The 14,432-nt window shown below is 62.8% G+C and overlaps 9 protein-coding genes across 9 annotated transcripts; 4 read left to right on the top strand and 5 right to left on the bottom strand.

Moving 5' to 3' along the window:
* Positions 1-759: 759 nt before the first annotated feature.
* Positions 760-1,221, bottom strand: OSTLU_5713 (predicted protein; the record flags this gene model as incomplete). Its single annotated transcript, XM_001420278.1, has 1 exon — positions 760-1,221. A coding segment is annotated over one exon (462 nt), but the record flags the coding sequence as incomplete, so codon positions are not given.
* Positions 1,222-3,216: 1,995 nt separating this feature from the next.
* OSTLU_19738 (predicted protein) lies at positions 3,217-4,478 on the bottom strand (the record flags this gene model as incomplete). The annotated part of the gene is made up of 2 exons (XM_001420277.1): positions 4,391-4,478; positions 3,217-4,370 (listed from the first exon to the last, which is right to left on the bottom strand). The coding sequence occupies exons 1-2, from the start codon at positions 4,398-4,400 to the stop codon at positions 3,217-3,219; spliced, it is 1,164 nt and encodes a 387-aa protein (XP_001420314.1). The 5' UTR covers positions 4,401-4,478.
* Positions 4,479-4,575: 97 nt separating this feature from the next.
* On the top strand, positions 4,576-6,378 carry OSTLU_44217 (predicted protein; the record flags this gene model as incomplete). Its single annotated transcript, XM_001420443.1, has 2 exons — positions 4,576-5,151; positions 5,350-6,378. The coding sequence occupies 2 exons, from the start codon at positions 4,576-4,578 to the stop codon at positions 6,376-6,378; spliced, it is 1,605 nt and encodes a 534-aa protein (XP_001420480.1).
* A 47-nt stretch (positions 6,379-6,425) lies between these two features.
* On the bottom strand, positions 6,426-7,202 carry OSTLU_26500 (predicted protein; the record flags this gene model as incomplete). Its single annotated transcript, XM_001420276.1, has 1 exon — positions 6,426-7,202. One exon carries the CDS (start codon positions 7,200-7,202, stop codon positions 6,426-6,428), a length of 777 nt encoding a protein of 258 aa, XP_001420313.1.
* A 667-nt stretch (positions 7,203-7,869) lies between these two features.
* Positions 7,870-8,634, top strand: OSTLU_6009 (predicted protein; the record flags this gene model as incomplete). The annotated part of the gene is made up of 1 exon (XM_001420442.1): positions 7,870-8,634. A coding segment is annotated over one exon (765 nt), but the record flags the coding sequence as incomplete, so codon positions are not given.
* Positions 8,635-8,724: 90 nt separating this feature from the next.
* MRPL4 (Putative mitochondrial ribosomal protein L4) lies at positions 8,725-9,483 on the bottom strand (the record flags this gene model as incomplete). The annotated part of the gene is made up of 2 exons (XM_001420275.1): positions 8,725-8,884; positions 8,969-9,483. The coding sequence occupies 2 exons, from the start codon at positions 9,481-9,483 to the stop codon at positions 8,725-8,727; spliced, it is 675 nt and encodes a 224-aa protein (XP_001420312.1).
* A 737-nt stretch (positions 9,484-10,220) lies between these two features.
* OSTLU_17339 (predicted protein) lies at positions 10,221-10,559 on the top strand (the record flags this gene model as incomplete). Its single annotated transcript, XM_001420441.1, has 1 exon — positions 10,221-10,559. One exon carries the CDS (start codon positions 10,221-10,223, stop codon positions 10,557-10,559), a length of 339 nt encoding a protein of 112 aa, XP_001420478.1.
* A 223-nt stretch (positions 10,560-10,782) lies between these two features.
* Positions 10,783-11,517, bottom strand: OSTLU_26496 (predicted protein; the record flags this gene model as incomplete). Its single annotated transcript, XM_001420274.1, has 1 exon — positions 10,783-11,517. One exon carries the CDS (start codon positions 11,515-11,517, stop codon positions 10,783-10,785), a length of 735 nt encoding a protein of 244 aa, XP_001420311.1.
* A 990-nt stretch (positions 11,518-12,507) lies between these two features.
* Positions 12,508-14,412, top strand: OSTLU_88612 (predicted protein; the record flags this gene model as incomplete). Its single annotated transcript, XM_001420440.1, has 1 exon — positions 12,508-14,412. One exon carries the CDS (start codon positions 12,508-12,510, stop codon positions 14,410-14,412), a length of 1,905 nt encoding a protein of 634 aa, XP_001420477.1.
* Between the last annotated feature and the right edge of the window lie 20 nt (positions 14,413-14,432).

Genomic DNA, 14,432 nt, shown 5'->3' with positions numbered 1-14,432 from the left:
CTCCTTTTGCATCCCAAGTGCGGCAAAGAAGGCTCTATCAATGTTCGGTCCGTACGGACTATCTTCCACCGGCCGCTGTGCATCGAACTCCTGCACCGAACCTCGTGACTGTTCAGTAGCGAAACGCTCGCCACGATACGCCGCGAACGCCGCTCGGTCGCTCGAGTACGACGTGGACGAGTCATCAGACACTTTTGACACCGCTTGAGCTCTGTAGTTGCTCAAATGGAATATGGCCGGACATCCGCGCGGAGGATTGTAGCACTCCGGCTCAAGATCTTCGATTTCGGATACATCTTCATCCGGATGGTCCAAGCTCATCGAGGACGCGTTCACTACTTCATTTCTCTCCAGAAGGAAATCTCTGAGCGTGTCCCTTACGGGAATGACGATGCGACCATTCACGAGGCCAGCTTCGCTATCCACATGAGGAGGTGCCGGCGGAAGCGGTGGCGACGGCGGTTGGACCGTGCCCGGGTACGGCGGCGGCGGCGGCGGCGGCTTGCGTCTCGGCGGCGGCGGCGGTGGCGGCGGTGGCGAAACGTCATTTGTGGCGTCCGCCAACAACTCATCCACGTCGGATCCTTCTTCGTCTCCCGCCGTCTCGGTCACGTTAGTCACCGCTTCTGCCTCAGCCTGTACAATCTCCTCAGTCGCGTTCGCCGTGACACTTTGAATTTGCTGGACGGCGTCCGCGACGGCGTCTTCTATCTGTTCGGCGATGCTTTCCGGCATGGCTGGCGTCCGCGTCGCTGGATACCCATCGCTGTTGGCCGGATATCCGTTGCTGTTCGCCGGGTATCCCTTTGCCGGATATCCGTTGCTGTTCGCCGGGTATCCCTTTGCCGGATATCCGGTGCTGTTCGCCGGGTATCCCTTTGCCGGATATCCGTTGCTGTTCGCCGGGTATCCCTTTGCCGGATATCCGGTGCTGTTCGCCGGGTATCCCTTTGCCGGATATCCGTTGCTGTTCGCCGGGTATCCCTTTGCCGGATATCCAGTGCTGTTCGCCGGGTATCCCTTTGCCGGATATCCGTTGCTGTTCGCCGGGTATCCCTTTGCCGGATATCCAGTGCTATTCGCCGGGTATCCGCTTGCCGGGTATCCAGTGCTATTCGACGGGTAACCAGAACCAGTGCTATCCGACGGGTATCCAGTGCTACTCGACGGGTAACCAGTGCTATTCGACGGGTAACCAGTGTTATTCGCCGGGTAACCTTGACCGAGTGCACCCACAGAGATCGGATACGCGTTCTCATCGTCGGGGCCATCCAACGGATACGCGTTCTCATCCTCGGAGCCGTCCAACGGAGACGCACCGCGCTCGAAAAGATCGCGCGCGTACGCAGGATTGAGTTTCAACGTGAAAAACTCATTCGTGACGGGATCAGTGAACTGCACCGATGCGTCTTCCGGACCTTTTCGCGTGGACGTGATTTTTGTGTACATCGACGGCGCCGTTTTGATGATCAACTGGGTGAGCGTCTTGTGATTCGCCACCCACTCGCTTCTCGCCATCGTACCGGCATTGAAATCCTTCATCACGCGAGCGAGAACCTTCAAAACCGCCGCATCCACTCCTGGTACCGTAGTGGCGTTGATACTTTCTTCGGCCGCCGGAAGAAGGGTAAAGTTGCCGTGCGCGGCATCCGCGAAGAGTTGCGACGAGATACGCGTGACGGTGAGGTTGCCATCGAGAACCGCACCGCCTCCGGCGACAATGTTGTTGCGGAAGAAATCAGGATCGATATCGGTACCATATGATGCGCCCACATCGAGCGCGAAGTCAGCACTTTGACTCGTGGAGAAGATGTTATCCTTCAAAATTAACTTCGAAGTCATGGCTGAGTCAGTGAGTAAAGACGCGCCGGCGGTGGGATCGGAGTAGAACGTGTTCTTGCTCACGACAACGTACGGCGAACGCGCGATCTTCATCCCAACGTTAGCGTTGAACGCGATGACGTTCTCGGAAAATCGCATTCGTAGATCTTCATCCGCCACAGCGTCCAAAGCGACGCCGAAAGTCTTCACAAATTTGGAGTACGAAGCATTCTCCGTTCGCTCATACAAGTGCGATTCGACGCCCCAGATCGCGTTGCCTTGTACATCCAGCCGATAGTCATCTTCTTCGTCTTCGTCCACCGCGGCGGTGTATGTGCGTTTCACCGCAGCGATATCGCCGACACCAAACCAACCGATGCGATAAAACACGTTGAGCTTGATTGATGAATATAACGCGTCGACGACGTTTACCGCCACCTCACTGACGTCGTGGCACGCGTTTCGCTTGATGCTCACGTGTCGCGACTTTTGACCAATTCTAAAGCAAGTCCTACCCACGTGCGCGAGCTTTTCACCATTCCACCACGCTTTGACGACATCCTCCGTAGTCGCCTCCGAGGCGCCGCCGTCGACTTCAATGTCTTCTACGGTGACGTACTCGGCACCTCTAAAATCCAACGCAACACCACCGCTAAACCGGAACTTTGGCAAATCCGCACCATCGCTCGTGCGGTAGCCGCGAATGGTAATCGGCGCGTCGGCATTACCTCGCGCCAAGATCTCCGCCCCGATGAACGTGTCGAGCTCGTACGTCCCGCTCAACACGCACAGCGTCTGCCCCGGTTTCAGCGCCAACTGCGCCTCCTCCAAGCTCCCGAACGGATTCATGATAGTACCCGCGTCGGTTTGCCCGATCGTCGTTCCCTCACCCTCGGGCGTCATGTAATAATCGCACGTCGAAGTCGTCGCGCTCGCGCGCGCCAACGTCGCCGCGCTCGCCGCCATCAACGCTCGCAGCGCCGTCCCCGACGTCATCCCTCGTCGACCGCGACCGCTCGCATCGTTCGAAGCGTGCCCCATGTCGCCTCTTTTCGTCCTCACGAGCGCTCGCGTCGCCTCGAGCGCTCTACCGCACGCGTCGCGCGCGCGCGGGTGTTGTTGGCTCGATCCGCGCTCGATCTTCCGCGCGCGCGTCGCTGAGGGTCGCCGTGCGGTCGCGTGCGCGTGCGCGGTGTGCGACGAAGCGTGCGCTTTTCGTCGGCGCCGCGCGTCGCGCGGTCGACGCGCGGTGTCAGGTCGCGCGCGCGCGTGTGTCGCGCTCGCCGGGGGTGTTGGAGATGTCGTGAGATGCGCAATACGAGACGGGATTTCGTTATTAAATCGCGTTCGCCGCGGCGAAATTCGCGGACGCCGGCGCGCGGCGATTCGAGGCGTTTAAACGAAGTCGGGAAAGCGCTTGGCCAGAGACGTCTTGATCCGCGCCATGGCTTCGCGGAGATCGGAGAGCTCGCCGACGTAGGAGAGTCGCAAGTGACGCTCGCCCGCGGCGCCGAAGTCGGTGCCGGGCAAGAGCGCGACGCGGGCGTCCTCTAAGAGGTAATCCGCGAGCTCTTGGGCGGTGACGTCGGGGAAGTCAAAAGACGGGAAGGCGTAAAAAGCGCCCTTGGGCACGGGACAGGAGATGCCGGGGATGTCGTTGAGGGCGTCGACGACGAAGTCGCGTCGGACGCGATATTCGTCTCGCATCGCCTTCACCGAGTCTTGAGGGCCCGTGAGCGCCTCGACGCCGGCGATTTGCGTGAACGCAGCGACGCAGCCAACGCTGTGTACGGTGAGAAGTTTGATCTTCTCGGCGAGATGTTTCGGGCACGCCACCCAGCCGAGACGCCACCCGGTCATGCAATAGGTCTTGCTGAAGCCGTCGACTAAAATCGTGCGCTCCTTCATCCCATCCAAGGCACAGATGCTGAATATCTTCTCGTCGTTCTCCCCCCCCTCCTCCTCGTCGTCGTAAATCAATCGCGAATATATTTCATCGCTCATCACCCAACAGTTGAACTTTTTCGCCAGCCGCGCGACCGCCGCCACGTCCTCTCTCGGCATCACCCCACCGGTCGGATTCCCCGGAGAATTGATCACGATCATCTTCGTCTTCTCGTTCACGCTCGCCTCCAGCGCCGCCATGTCGAAACTCGCGCCATCGCTCCGCAGAGGCACCGGTCTCGGCGTCGCGCCCGCCGCCGCGCACATCGCCGCGTACGTCGGAAATCCGGGATCCGGATACACCACCTCATCTCCCGGATCGCAACACGCGAGCGTCGGCAAAAACAGCCCCGGCTTCGCGCCCGGTCCCACGACCACGTTTTCCGCCTCGTACGCCACGCCTCGCGTTCTCACGAGATACTCCGCGACGGCTTCGCGCAGCCTCGGCGCGCCGCTCGGCGCCGCGTACTTCGTCTCCCCTCCCTCGATCGCTCGCACCGCCGCGTCGCACACGCGCGCCGGCGTCGCGAATCCCGGCTGTCCGATCTCCAATCGCAGCACTCGCTTCGCGCCCTTCGCGTCGCTTCGTCGCTCGAGCGCCGCGACTTTTTCGAGCACCGCGTACGCGCCCTCATTCCTCAGCGTCGCCGCGCGTCGCGACGTCGCCGGACCGTCGTCCTCGGTCGACGCGCGCGCGCGCGTCGATCGCGTCGTCCTCGCTCGGCGCGCGCGCGCGTCGATCCGCGGCGTCGCGATCGCGCGCGACGTCGTCGACATCGCAACCGTCGCGCGCGCGTCCGTCGTCGCGGAATGACGACGCGCGCGATCGCGACGCACCGCGTCGTCGCGCACCTGGACCTCGACGCGTTTTACTGCCAGGTCGAGCGCCGCGATCTGCGCGCGAAGACCGCGGCGGGGCGCCGCGACGGGCGCGCGTCGGCGGAGGATGTCCCGCTGGTGGTGGTGCAGTATAATCCGTTCGAGCGCGGCGGCGTGCGCGCGCTGGCGCCGGACGACGATCGAGAGCTTCGCGATGGGTTCGAAAATCACTCGTTGATCGCGGTGTCGTACGAGGCGCGCGCGAGAGGGGTGAAGCGGAACATGCGAGGACGCGAGGCGAGGGCGCTGGCGCCGGCGTGCGCGGTGGTGCAGGTGCCGACGCGGCGGTCGAAGGCGGATTTGACGCTGTACAGGGAGGCGGGACGCGAGGTGGCGGCGGTGCTGGCGCGCGGAGGGACGATCGAGCGGGCGAGCATCGACGAGGCGTACTTGGATCTGACGGAGAGCGCGAAGAAGGTTTTGGAGGAGACGGCGTGGGCGACGATTTTGGAAAAGGCGAGGACGAGTCACGCGGCGGGCGCGAGCGCGGTGAGCGGGAAAGGATACGTGAGTAAGAAGGCGCTGCGGGCGGGCAGCGCGGATGGACCGGTGCTGGGCGCGGGCGCGGTGGAGGAGACCATCGAGAACGCGGCGGCGGGGGACGCGTCGGTCGAGGCGGCGGCGGCGGGGGACGCGACGGTCGAGGCGGCGGCGAAGGAAGAAGAAGATCCGATGCGAAATTTTCGACCGCGACCTCCTGATGAGGCGTCCGTGGCGTGGTGGAATAGAGACGAGAGCGAATGGCGAGAGGAAGAGAAACTTCTCGCCGCGGGGGCGTACATTTGTTTCAATCTTCGCAAGGCGTGCGTGGACGAGCTCGGGTACACGTTGAGCGCGGGCATCGCGTTGAACAAAATGCTCGCCAAGCTGACGAGTGGGATGAACAAGCCGGCGTCGCAAACGGTACTCTGTCCCGACCACACGTCGACGCTTTTAGATGAATTACCCATCGACCGCATTCGCGGTTTAGGTGCCAAGTTTGGACGCGAGCTCGCGGATGGTTTAAACGTGAAAACCATCGGCGAACTCGCGAGGACGCCGCTGCGCAAGCTCGAGGAAGTTTGTGGGGAAGAAAAAGCGCAGTGGGTGCGCAAAGTGTCTTTAGGTTTAGATGATGACCCTGTCAAAGCGCGCGAGATGCCGAAAAGCATCGGCACCGGGAAGACGTTTCGAGGGGCGTTGGCGATTCGCTCCATCGCGAGCGCCAAGCACTGGCTCGCCGAACTCACCGCCGAGTTGAACGATCGGTGCGAGGCGGACGAAGAAGAGTGGAATCGCGTGCCAAAGCTGTTGACTTTAGGTCTTTCGAGCCCGGATGAGCGCGAGACGAGCAGTGGGCATTGCTCGCGACGGTGTCCTTTGCGACCTGGCGCGGACGAAATGGCGCAAGACGCGCTCACGTTGCTCTCGAAATGGGCCAGTGGTCGCGAGCGTTGGTCGATCACCGGGATGTCCGTGTCGGCGTCAAATTTCGTGTCGCTCGAAAAAGACAGCGGCGACGTCGTGGAGATGTTTAAGAACGCGACGAAAGCAGCCAAGGCGCCGGCGTCGGTGTCGGCGACGCCCGCGGCGAGTCCGATCAAGGCTGATCAAATCGACAAAAACGTGTTGGCCGAGCTCCCGGAGGCGATTCAGCGCGAGATTCGAGCGTCCATGGGCTTGTTAGACAAGTCCACCGGTGGCGGCGTGAAGCGTAAGAACGAAATTACGAATTATTTCAGCAAAAAGCGTTAGCGGTGAGCGAGCGTTTCTGTGATTGTGTTGACATGCGTAGACTACTATTACTTTTGGTTCAACCACGCCGGCTCCTCCACGCCGGCAAAAAATATATTGTACGACAACCTCTTGATCGCCTCGATCGTCTCGCGCTCGTCGCGCACGACGTCCGGAACGTCCCCTCCGTCACCGAACTCGTGTCGCAACAGCACCTCGCGATAGTATTCGGCGTCGTCGTCGTGCGTCGTCGGTCTGTACACCCCGATCAATCGCACGTCGCGCACGTCGTCCGGAATGAATTGTCTGTAATACCGAATCTTGCGCTTCGCCGAGCGACCGAACATGGTCAATTTCGTCGCCCACTCGCGCTCGACTTGCTTCCCGCGCACCACCGGCACGTTTTCGCGTCGCGCGGCGTCCCCCACGCCCTCGGGAAACCACTCCTTCCGCAGCGCGTATCGAATGAACTCCGCCCCGTACCACAGCGCGCGCGGATTGCCTCGCCCCTTGACGACGTCGCGCGATCCAAAGTCCCACACGAAGCACGACCGCCCGAGCGCCAGGTTGAGCAGCAGCGACGCGTCGAGCTCCAAGATCATCTTCTCGCAGTCCCCGTTCTCGAGCAGCGAGCTCTGTATGCGAACGAACTCGTACGAGCGCACGCCCAGGTCGTCGCGCAGCGTCGGCAGCGCCTCGATGCCGTTCTTCAGGTTGACGTAGTGCCTGCACTCGCGCGAGGCGGCGGCGGCGCGCGTCCGCGCCGCGACGCTTCCGCGCGACGCGGGGCGTCGTCGACGCGCGCCGACGTCGCGCGGACGCGCGCGGGGCGCGCCCGCGAGCATCGCGCGTCCGCGACGCGGCGCGCGGCGCGCGCGCGTCGGTCGTCGCGCGTCCGCGTGTGGCGTCCCTCGAGGCTGACGAGTCGTGAACGGTCGACGAAATACGTATTATGCGTGGAAAAGAAGTATTTCCACTCTCAAAACAAAAAAAGCGCGTATTGGGTAGGAGGTTCGAACTCCTGACCTTCCGCGTGTGAGGCGGACGTAATAACCAACTATACCAACCCAACATCACATATTCAAGCGTATCAAACGCCCATGATACACGCAAACCACGATAAACATCTCCCCCTCACCCGTCCGCGCGCGCGTTTTTTTTGTTACGGGCCGAGGTTCGACGTCGCGTCGATCGATCGATCGCGTCGCGCCGATCGCGTCCGCGTCCGTCGCGTCACGCGCCGACGCTCGTCGCGCTGCGCGCGCGATGCCCGCGCCCGCGCCGCGCGAGCTGTTCGCGCTGCCCAAGACGCTGTTCGACGCGAAGACGGGCGCGCTGACGCTCCCAGAGTTCGGCACGCCCGAGTTCGTCAACGCGGTCACCGTGCTCGGGATCGCGGTCGCCGCGCTCTTGGTCGTCCTCGATCTCGCGCTGCGCGCGACGCGCGAGGGGAGCGCGCGTCGTCGAGCGAAGGCGCGGACGGCGGCGTCGCCGAAGACGCTCGGGACGTCGCGCGTCGCGCTGAAGTTGGCGCGAAGAGAACAGATTTCGCCGGACGCGGCGCGGCTGACGTTCGCGCTGCCGACGCCGTCGCACGTCTTGGGCTTGCCCGTGGGACAGCACGTCGGGTTGTCGTACGTGGACGCGAAGAGCGGCGAGCGGCACGAGCGACCGTACACGCCGGTGAGCACGGACGATCAAGAGGGTTCGGTGACGTTTGTGATTAAGGCGTACAAGCCGTGCGAAAAGTTTCCGCTCGGGGGGAAGGTGAGCCAACACCTCGATGGGTTGCGCGTCGGTGACTCGTGCGACTTCGATGGGCCGAAAGGGATGAAAACGTACGAAGGCGGTGGGGTCTTCGCGATCAGGCGGTTGCGTTCGCAGGGCGGCGGGTTTGAAAAACGCAAGTGCTCGCGCGTCGGCATGATCGCGGGCGGCAGCGGAATCACGCCCATGTTGCAAATCTCGCGCGCTATTTTAGATAACGGAGACAAGGTGAAGATGAATTTGTTGTTCGCGAACCAAACCGAGGCGGATATTTTGTGTCGCGAGGAGATTGAATCCGACGTCGCTAAATACGGCGCCGACAAGTTTAGCGCCGACTACACGCTCGACCGCCCGCCCAAAGCCGGCTGGTCGCACTTCTGCGGTTTCATCACCAAAGAAATGATCGAAAAGACGATGCCACCGCCGGGGAAGCGCACGCAAATTTTGATTTGCGGCCCACCGCCGATGTTGAAGTTCGCCGTGCTCCCGGCGCTCGAGGAGCTCGGCTACACGAAGGATATGATTTTGACTTGGTAGGCGTACTCTTGCTAATCACGTCGTTCGCTCGTATTAACACAACACAACTCTATTCATCTCTATTCATCGCTTGATCGGCGCGTCTAATCGCGCGATGAGCTGCTCGAGCCCGCTTTTGGTGACGATGAGCGTCCGGCGACGCAAAATGCTATACACGTTGGCGCCGATTTGCGGCAGCACCTCCACGTGCGGCAAATTTCGAGCGCTCATGCGCACGAGCTCGCTCGGCCCGAACTGGTCCTCGGCGTCCACGACGCTCTCCGCCATTTCCTCGAATTCGCCGTCGATGATGAGCGTCGAGTGAAACTCGCCGCCGGCGGCCAAGCCGAGGTCGCCCGTCAACCGCTCGAGCGTCGCCTTCATCGCGCGCGTTTTCGGCTCCATCCCAGCGAATGAATCGACAACGATGAGCTTCCCCTCCGCCGCCTTGGCGCTGAGCGCCACCTTGAGCCCCATTCGCCGCACTTTTTTCGGCAGCGCGTGCGCGTGCGACCGCACCACCGGTCCGTGCGCCGTCCCCCCGCCTCGCATCTGCGGCGCCTTCAGGTTCCCCACGCGCGCGCGCCCCGACCCTTTTTGCGGTCTCACCTTCCGCGTCGACCCCGCGACCTCCCCGCGCGACTTCGTCTTGTGCAAACCCTTCCTCGCCTTGGCGCGTTGCCACCGCACCACGCGGTGCGCGACGTCCACGCGCAACGGCTGATCAAATATCCGCCCCGGAAGCTCCACCGATCCTCGCGCTTCGCCGTCGAACGAGTACACCGGCACCACCGCGTCCTCCCCCCGCCCCTGTCCCTCCGCGATCGTCCAGCGCACGCGCATGACCCCCGCGTCGACCCTCGCGCGCGCGTCGTCGTCGTCGTCCCGCCCGTCCGCCGTCGCGTCCGCCTCGCGCGCCCTCGTCCCGCCCTCTCCGCCCCCGACCGTCGCCGCCCGCGTCGACGCATCGCTCGCGAGCGTCCTCCACCGCGCGCCTCGATCGAGCGTCCACCGCGCCGTCGTCCCGCGCGCCGCCTCCGCCGTCGTCGCGATCGCGCGCGCCGTCGTCGTCGTCGTCGTCGTCGCCGTCGTCGTCGCCGTCGCCGTCGCGAACCGCGCGCCGCGCGTCCACGCCGCGCGCGCGACCCGCCGCGCGATCGTCGCCATCGCGCGCGTCGCGTCGACGCCGCGCGCGTCGTCGTCTCGCGCGACGGTCGCGCCGACGCGTCGCCGCGCGATCGCGACGGCGATCGATCGATCGCGCGCGCGTCGGTCGAACCTCGCGGCGTCGATCGCGCGTCGATCGCGAACCTCGCGTCGAGGGTCGCGTCGAGCGTCGCGCGATCGATCGATCGCGCGCGCGCGATCGCGCCGATTCGATCGCGCGCGCGTCGGTCGAACCTCGCGGCGTCGATCGCGCGTCGATCGCGAACCTCGCGTCGAGGGTCGCGTCGAGCGTCGCGCGATCGATCGATCGCGCGCGCGCGATCGCGCCGATTCGATCGCGCGCGCGCCGGCGCGCGCGCGACGACGGCGCGATCTCGCGACGCGCGAAATCGCGCGCGCGCGCGAAATCGCTCATGGGCGGCCTGCTCACGACGGCGGCGGTGGCGGAGACGATGACGCTGACGGGCGGCGCGGCGGGGGCGTCGGCGTCGGCGGGCGCGACGGCGTCGCTCGGCGCGGCGGGCACGGCGATCGGCGAAACGCTCGGGTCGCTCGGGTCGTACACGATCGCGGTGGGGACGTACACGATCACGGCGCCCGTGGCGCTGATCGCGGGGATCGGCGTGGCGATCGCGGCGATGGCGAGCTACGCGGTGACGAGGCGGTTACGGGCGAGCGGCGCGAGCGAGACGCAGAGCTTGCTGCGTGGGACGTCGTACGGCACCACGAGAGACGGCGATAACATGGTGTAGGAACGGCGCGAGCGATCGTCGCTTCGGGAGGTTTGCGACGAACGCGAGACGATGGACGAAAGAATGCTTGTAACACTAAAGTCAAACTTTATCTTCGAGTTCGATCGAACGGGGGACGCGCGTGATTTGCTAGTCGTGCGTGGTAAATTAAACAAACAAAACTACGCGTCGTGGTCCTTCGGCGATGGCGAGATCTCGACGCGCGCGGCGTCGCGACGCGCGGTTATATTTTGGGCTTTTTCGCCGCCGCTTCGTCTTCGTCGTCGTCCGACTCCTCTTCGTCGATGTCTTCGCTCTCGGGATCTTCGTCTTCGACGAAAGCGTCGTCGTCGTCGTCGTCGTCTTCGAGCGGCTTGTCGCCGTAGAGATCGGCTAAGCCCATCTCCTCTTCCTCTTCCTCTTCCTCTTCCTCGGACTCGTCTTCGTCTTCGTCTTCGTCTGCGTCTTCGTCGTCTTCATCGTCGTCTTCGTCTTCGTCTTCGTCGTCTTCGTCGTCTTCGTCTTCGTCGTCGTCTTCGTCGTCGTCTTCGATCTCATTCCCGAACTCGTCCCTTCCGTCCAACACGTTAAGCGTGGGCATCATGGTCATGACCTTTTCGTGATAGTCTTCGTTCTCCGTCAACGGATTCGCCTCCAACTCGAGCACCGACAGCGTCAACTCCTCCGCCACGGCTTTCAAATCGTCCACGTTCGCCAGCTTATTATTCGCCAGCGACAACGACGAGAGCGCCTTGCACCCCACCAAGGCTTCCAACCCATCCGCGATGCGATTATCGTTCAAACTCAAATCCTTCAAATTCGCCAGCGCCGGGAACCCCGCGAGCGTCGTCAACCCGCACGACGCGCACGACAGCGTCTTCAAGTTTTCACACTTGGCCAAAAGTTCCCCCTCGACCGTCGCCGACTTAAACTTTTCATCCAAGTACATCGTCACCACCTTTTCGGGCGTCGTGCCCATCTCGGCGCACCATTTTTCGATCGCCTATTCGAATCGTCGTCGCCGCGCCGTCGTCGCCGTCAGTCAAACAATCGCTCCAATCGTCTCATCGTCTTCGTTTCCTCTTCTCCGTCGCCGCGCGTCGCGTCCGCGCGCGTCGATCGTTCGCGCGTCCACGGTCGCGTCGTCGCGCGCGTCCGTCCTCGCGCCGCGCGTCTTCGCGCGTCCGTTCTCGCGCCGATCCGATCGTCGTCGGTTGGCGTCGAATCATCATCGCCTCGCGCGCGCGTCGCCCTCTCTCGTCGCGCGCGTCGCGTCGCCTCGCGCGCGCGTCTCGCGTCTCGCGTCGCGTCGCGTCGCGTCGCGCACCGCGTCCATCGCTCGCTCGCTCGTCGACGCGAGGCGCGTCGGTGCCGCGCGCGTCAGTGCGGGACGCGAGGCGACGCGATGCGTCGCGGCCGCCTCGCGCGCCGCCTCGCGTGCGTCGCCGTCGTCGCGGCGTGCGCGATGGTGATGCGCGAGGGCGCGCGCGGCGGCGCGCGCGACGGCGCGATCGCGGACGCCGCGACGACGGCGCGCGAGGCGAACGCGCGCGCGATGGCGATGGGCGACGGCGACGGCGACGGCGACGGCGACGCGATCGACGACGCGACGGCGCGGAGGGCGGGCGACGACGCGTCGGCGTCGATGTACGACGCGACGGCGCGCGCGCGGAGCGACGCGGCCGTGGAGGCGGCGGTGGACGCGGACGCGAACGCGAACGCGGCGGCGAACGCGAACGCGAACGCGAACGCGAACGCGTCGGCGACGCGGAGAAATCGGTTCGCGTCGGCGACGACGACGACGACGACGACGGACGAGGGAGAAAAAGGACGGGTGGAATTGAACCGACGCGATGACGCGGCGTCGACGGGATCGAGGCCGAGGGATCGGGGGATGGATTTCGCGCTGTTGGAACCGCCGGCGACGACGTTCGCGGGGCTGGCGATCGACGACGACGAGCCGAAGTGGATGCGACAGGCGTGGAAGGACGTTTCCGCGGATGCGCTCGATGATGCGGCGAAAATGGAGCTTGGAAAGAAGATGGAACACGTGCCGGAGGAGTTGCGGCGGGTCGGCGCTAAGGCTGGGGGGGAGATGTTCGTGACGTTTGGCACGGCGAGCGTGCAGGATTTCGTCTTCAATTGGGCGGCGGCGGCGAAAAAGTTGAGTTTAGAGCCGATATTCGTCGGCGCTTTAGACGAAGAGATGCACACACTATGTGTTAAGGCTGGGATACCATCCATGCTGCTCACGGGGCGGTCAGTGTTGGATAATAGGGATCAAGAGTTCATCACGCAAAAGAGCAAGACGTTTAAAAAGATGGGCACGGTGAAGACGAAGTTTATTCAAGATTTGCTCGAGCTTGGGATAGCGCCGATTCTGAGCGACGCGGACGTGGTTTGGATGCGCGATCCGCGCGAGCTATTCAACAACGGCACTTACGCATACGCGGACGTGCTGATATCGAGCGATTGCATCGACACCGTGAACGATCGCGCCGACAACGCCAACTGTCGCAACGTCAACTTTAACACGGGCATCGTGCACATTCGGCCCACGGAGCCGGCGAAGGCGTTCGTGGAAAAGTGGAAGCAAAAAGTAGCGACGAGCGAGATCGCGTGGATGCGCGACCAGCCGGCGCTGAATTTGCTCGTGCGCGAAGGATCTCCCGCGCTCGCGCCCGCGGTGGCGGTTCCCGATGACAAGCGCGGATTACCGGGGTATCGCTCGATCGTCTTCGCAGCAAACAGCACGATTCGCATGGGCGTTTTGCCCATCGCGCAATTCTCCAACGGTCATACTTTCTTCGTGCAAGAGCACCACTTGTACCACCCCGAGGACGGTGAGCCGTACGCGGTGCACACGACGTACCAATACGGCGATTCTGCGCGGTACGCGTACGGCAAGCGTCAAAGACTGCGACAGCATGGTTTATGGTATGCAGACGATGACACAGATTATTGGAAGCCAAAGAAGTACTTGACCATCTCCACCAAAGGGTCGCAGATGAAGTTCAATGGTTCTCGGGCCATCGGCATGGAAAACGATGCGTATTTAACCGCCATCACGCGACACTTTGAAGAGGACAGATTGCGAAGAACGACGATTCGAAACGGCTTCGCCCTGGCGAAAGCGCTCGGACGAATCTTTGTGCTACCACCCGCGCGATGTTACTGCGATAAAATATGGAACACGCTCGCCGGATGTCGCGCGCTCGGCGCCGAGACGGCGCATTTGCCGTACGCGTGCCCGATGGATCACATCTACAACCTCGAAGGCTTGCATGACTTGGGCGTTGATTTTCGCGAAGCAGGGTTCCTCGAAGACATGCGACTTAAAGGGAACGTTCGAGAAGATGTCATTCACGTTAAAATTGGCGCGAAAGACGACAAAAACATGGCTGATGTCGTCATCGAGCGCGGTTTCTCAGCGAGTGACGCCGTCGAGGCGCTGGAATCGTATAACGATCACGGCGTCATCATGATCGACCAACTCGATGAAGGCTCATTTTGCGGTTTCGATGATAAACAAAAGGACGAGGCATTTGATACGGCGATCAACAACGCGCTCAACCACGACCAGTACTTCTGCTTCAACGAAGCGTACGACAAGCAAGGTCGACCTCGCAGCGGCGGGGGAAAGGATGGAAAAGAGTACGAGCCGCGAGTTGTGGAGCGGCACTGCGGCATCGCGGAGGGAGAGCAATCTCGTCTCGCCACTCGAGGCGTCGTGACAGAGGTATTGAAAGATCCAATAACATGCTCGTGTGAGTGGGCTTACAAATTACCCAAGGCGCTCGCCGACACGCGGTGCGCCGCACAATCAAGAGACGAAGACGACAGAACTAGGACAGGACTTGGTGATATTGAATAGAAAGAATCAGTTAGTTGCAG

Source organism: Ostreococcus lucimarinus, chromosome 11 (assembly GCF_000092065.1).
Source record: "Ostreococcus lucimarinus CCE9901 chromosome 11, complete sequence".
Lineage (NCBI taxonomy): Eukaryota > Viridiplantae > Chlorophyta > Mamiellophyceae > Mamiellales > Bathycoccaceae > Ostreococcus > Ostreococcus sp. 'lucimarinus'.
The sequence above is the reverse complement of the archived record's forward strand: the minus strand, read 5'-3'. Positions and strand labels throughout refer to the sequence as shown.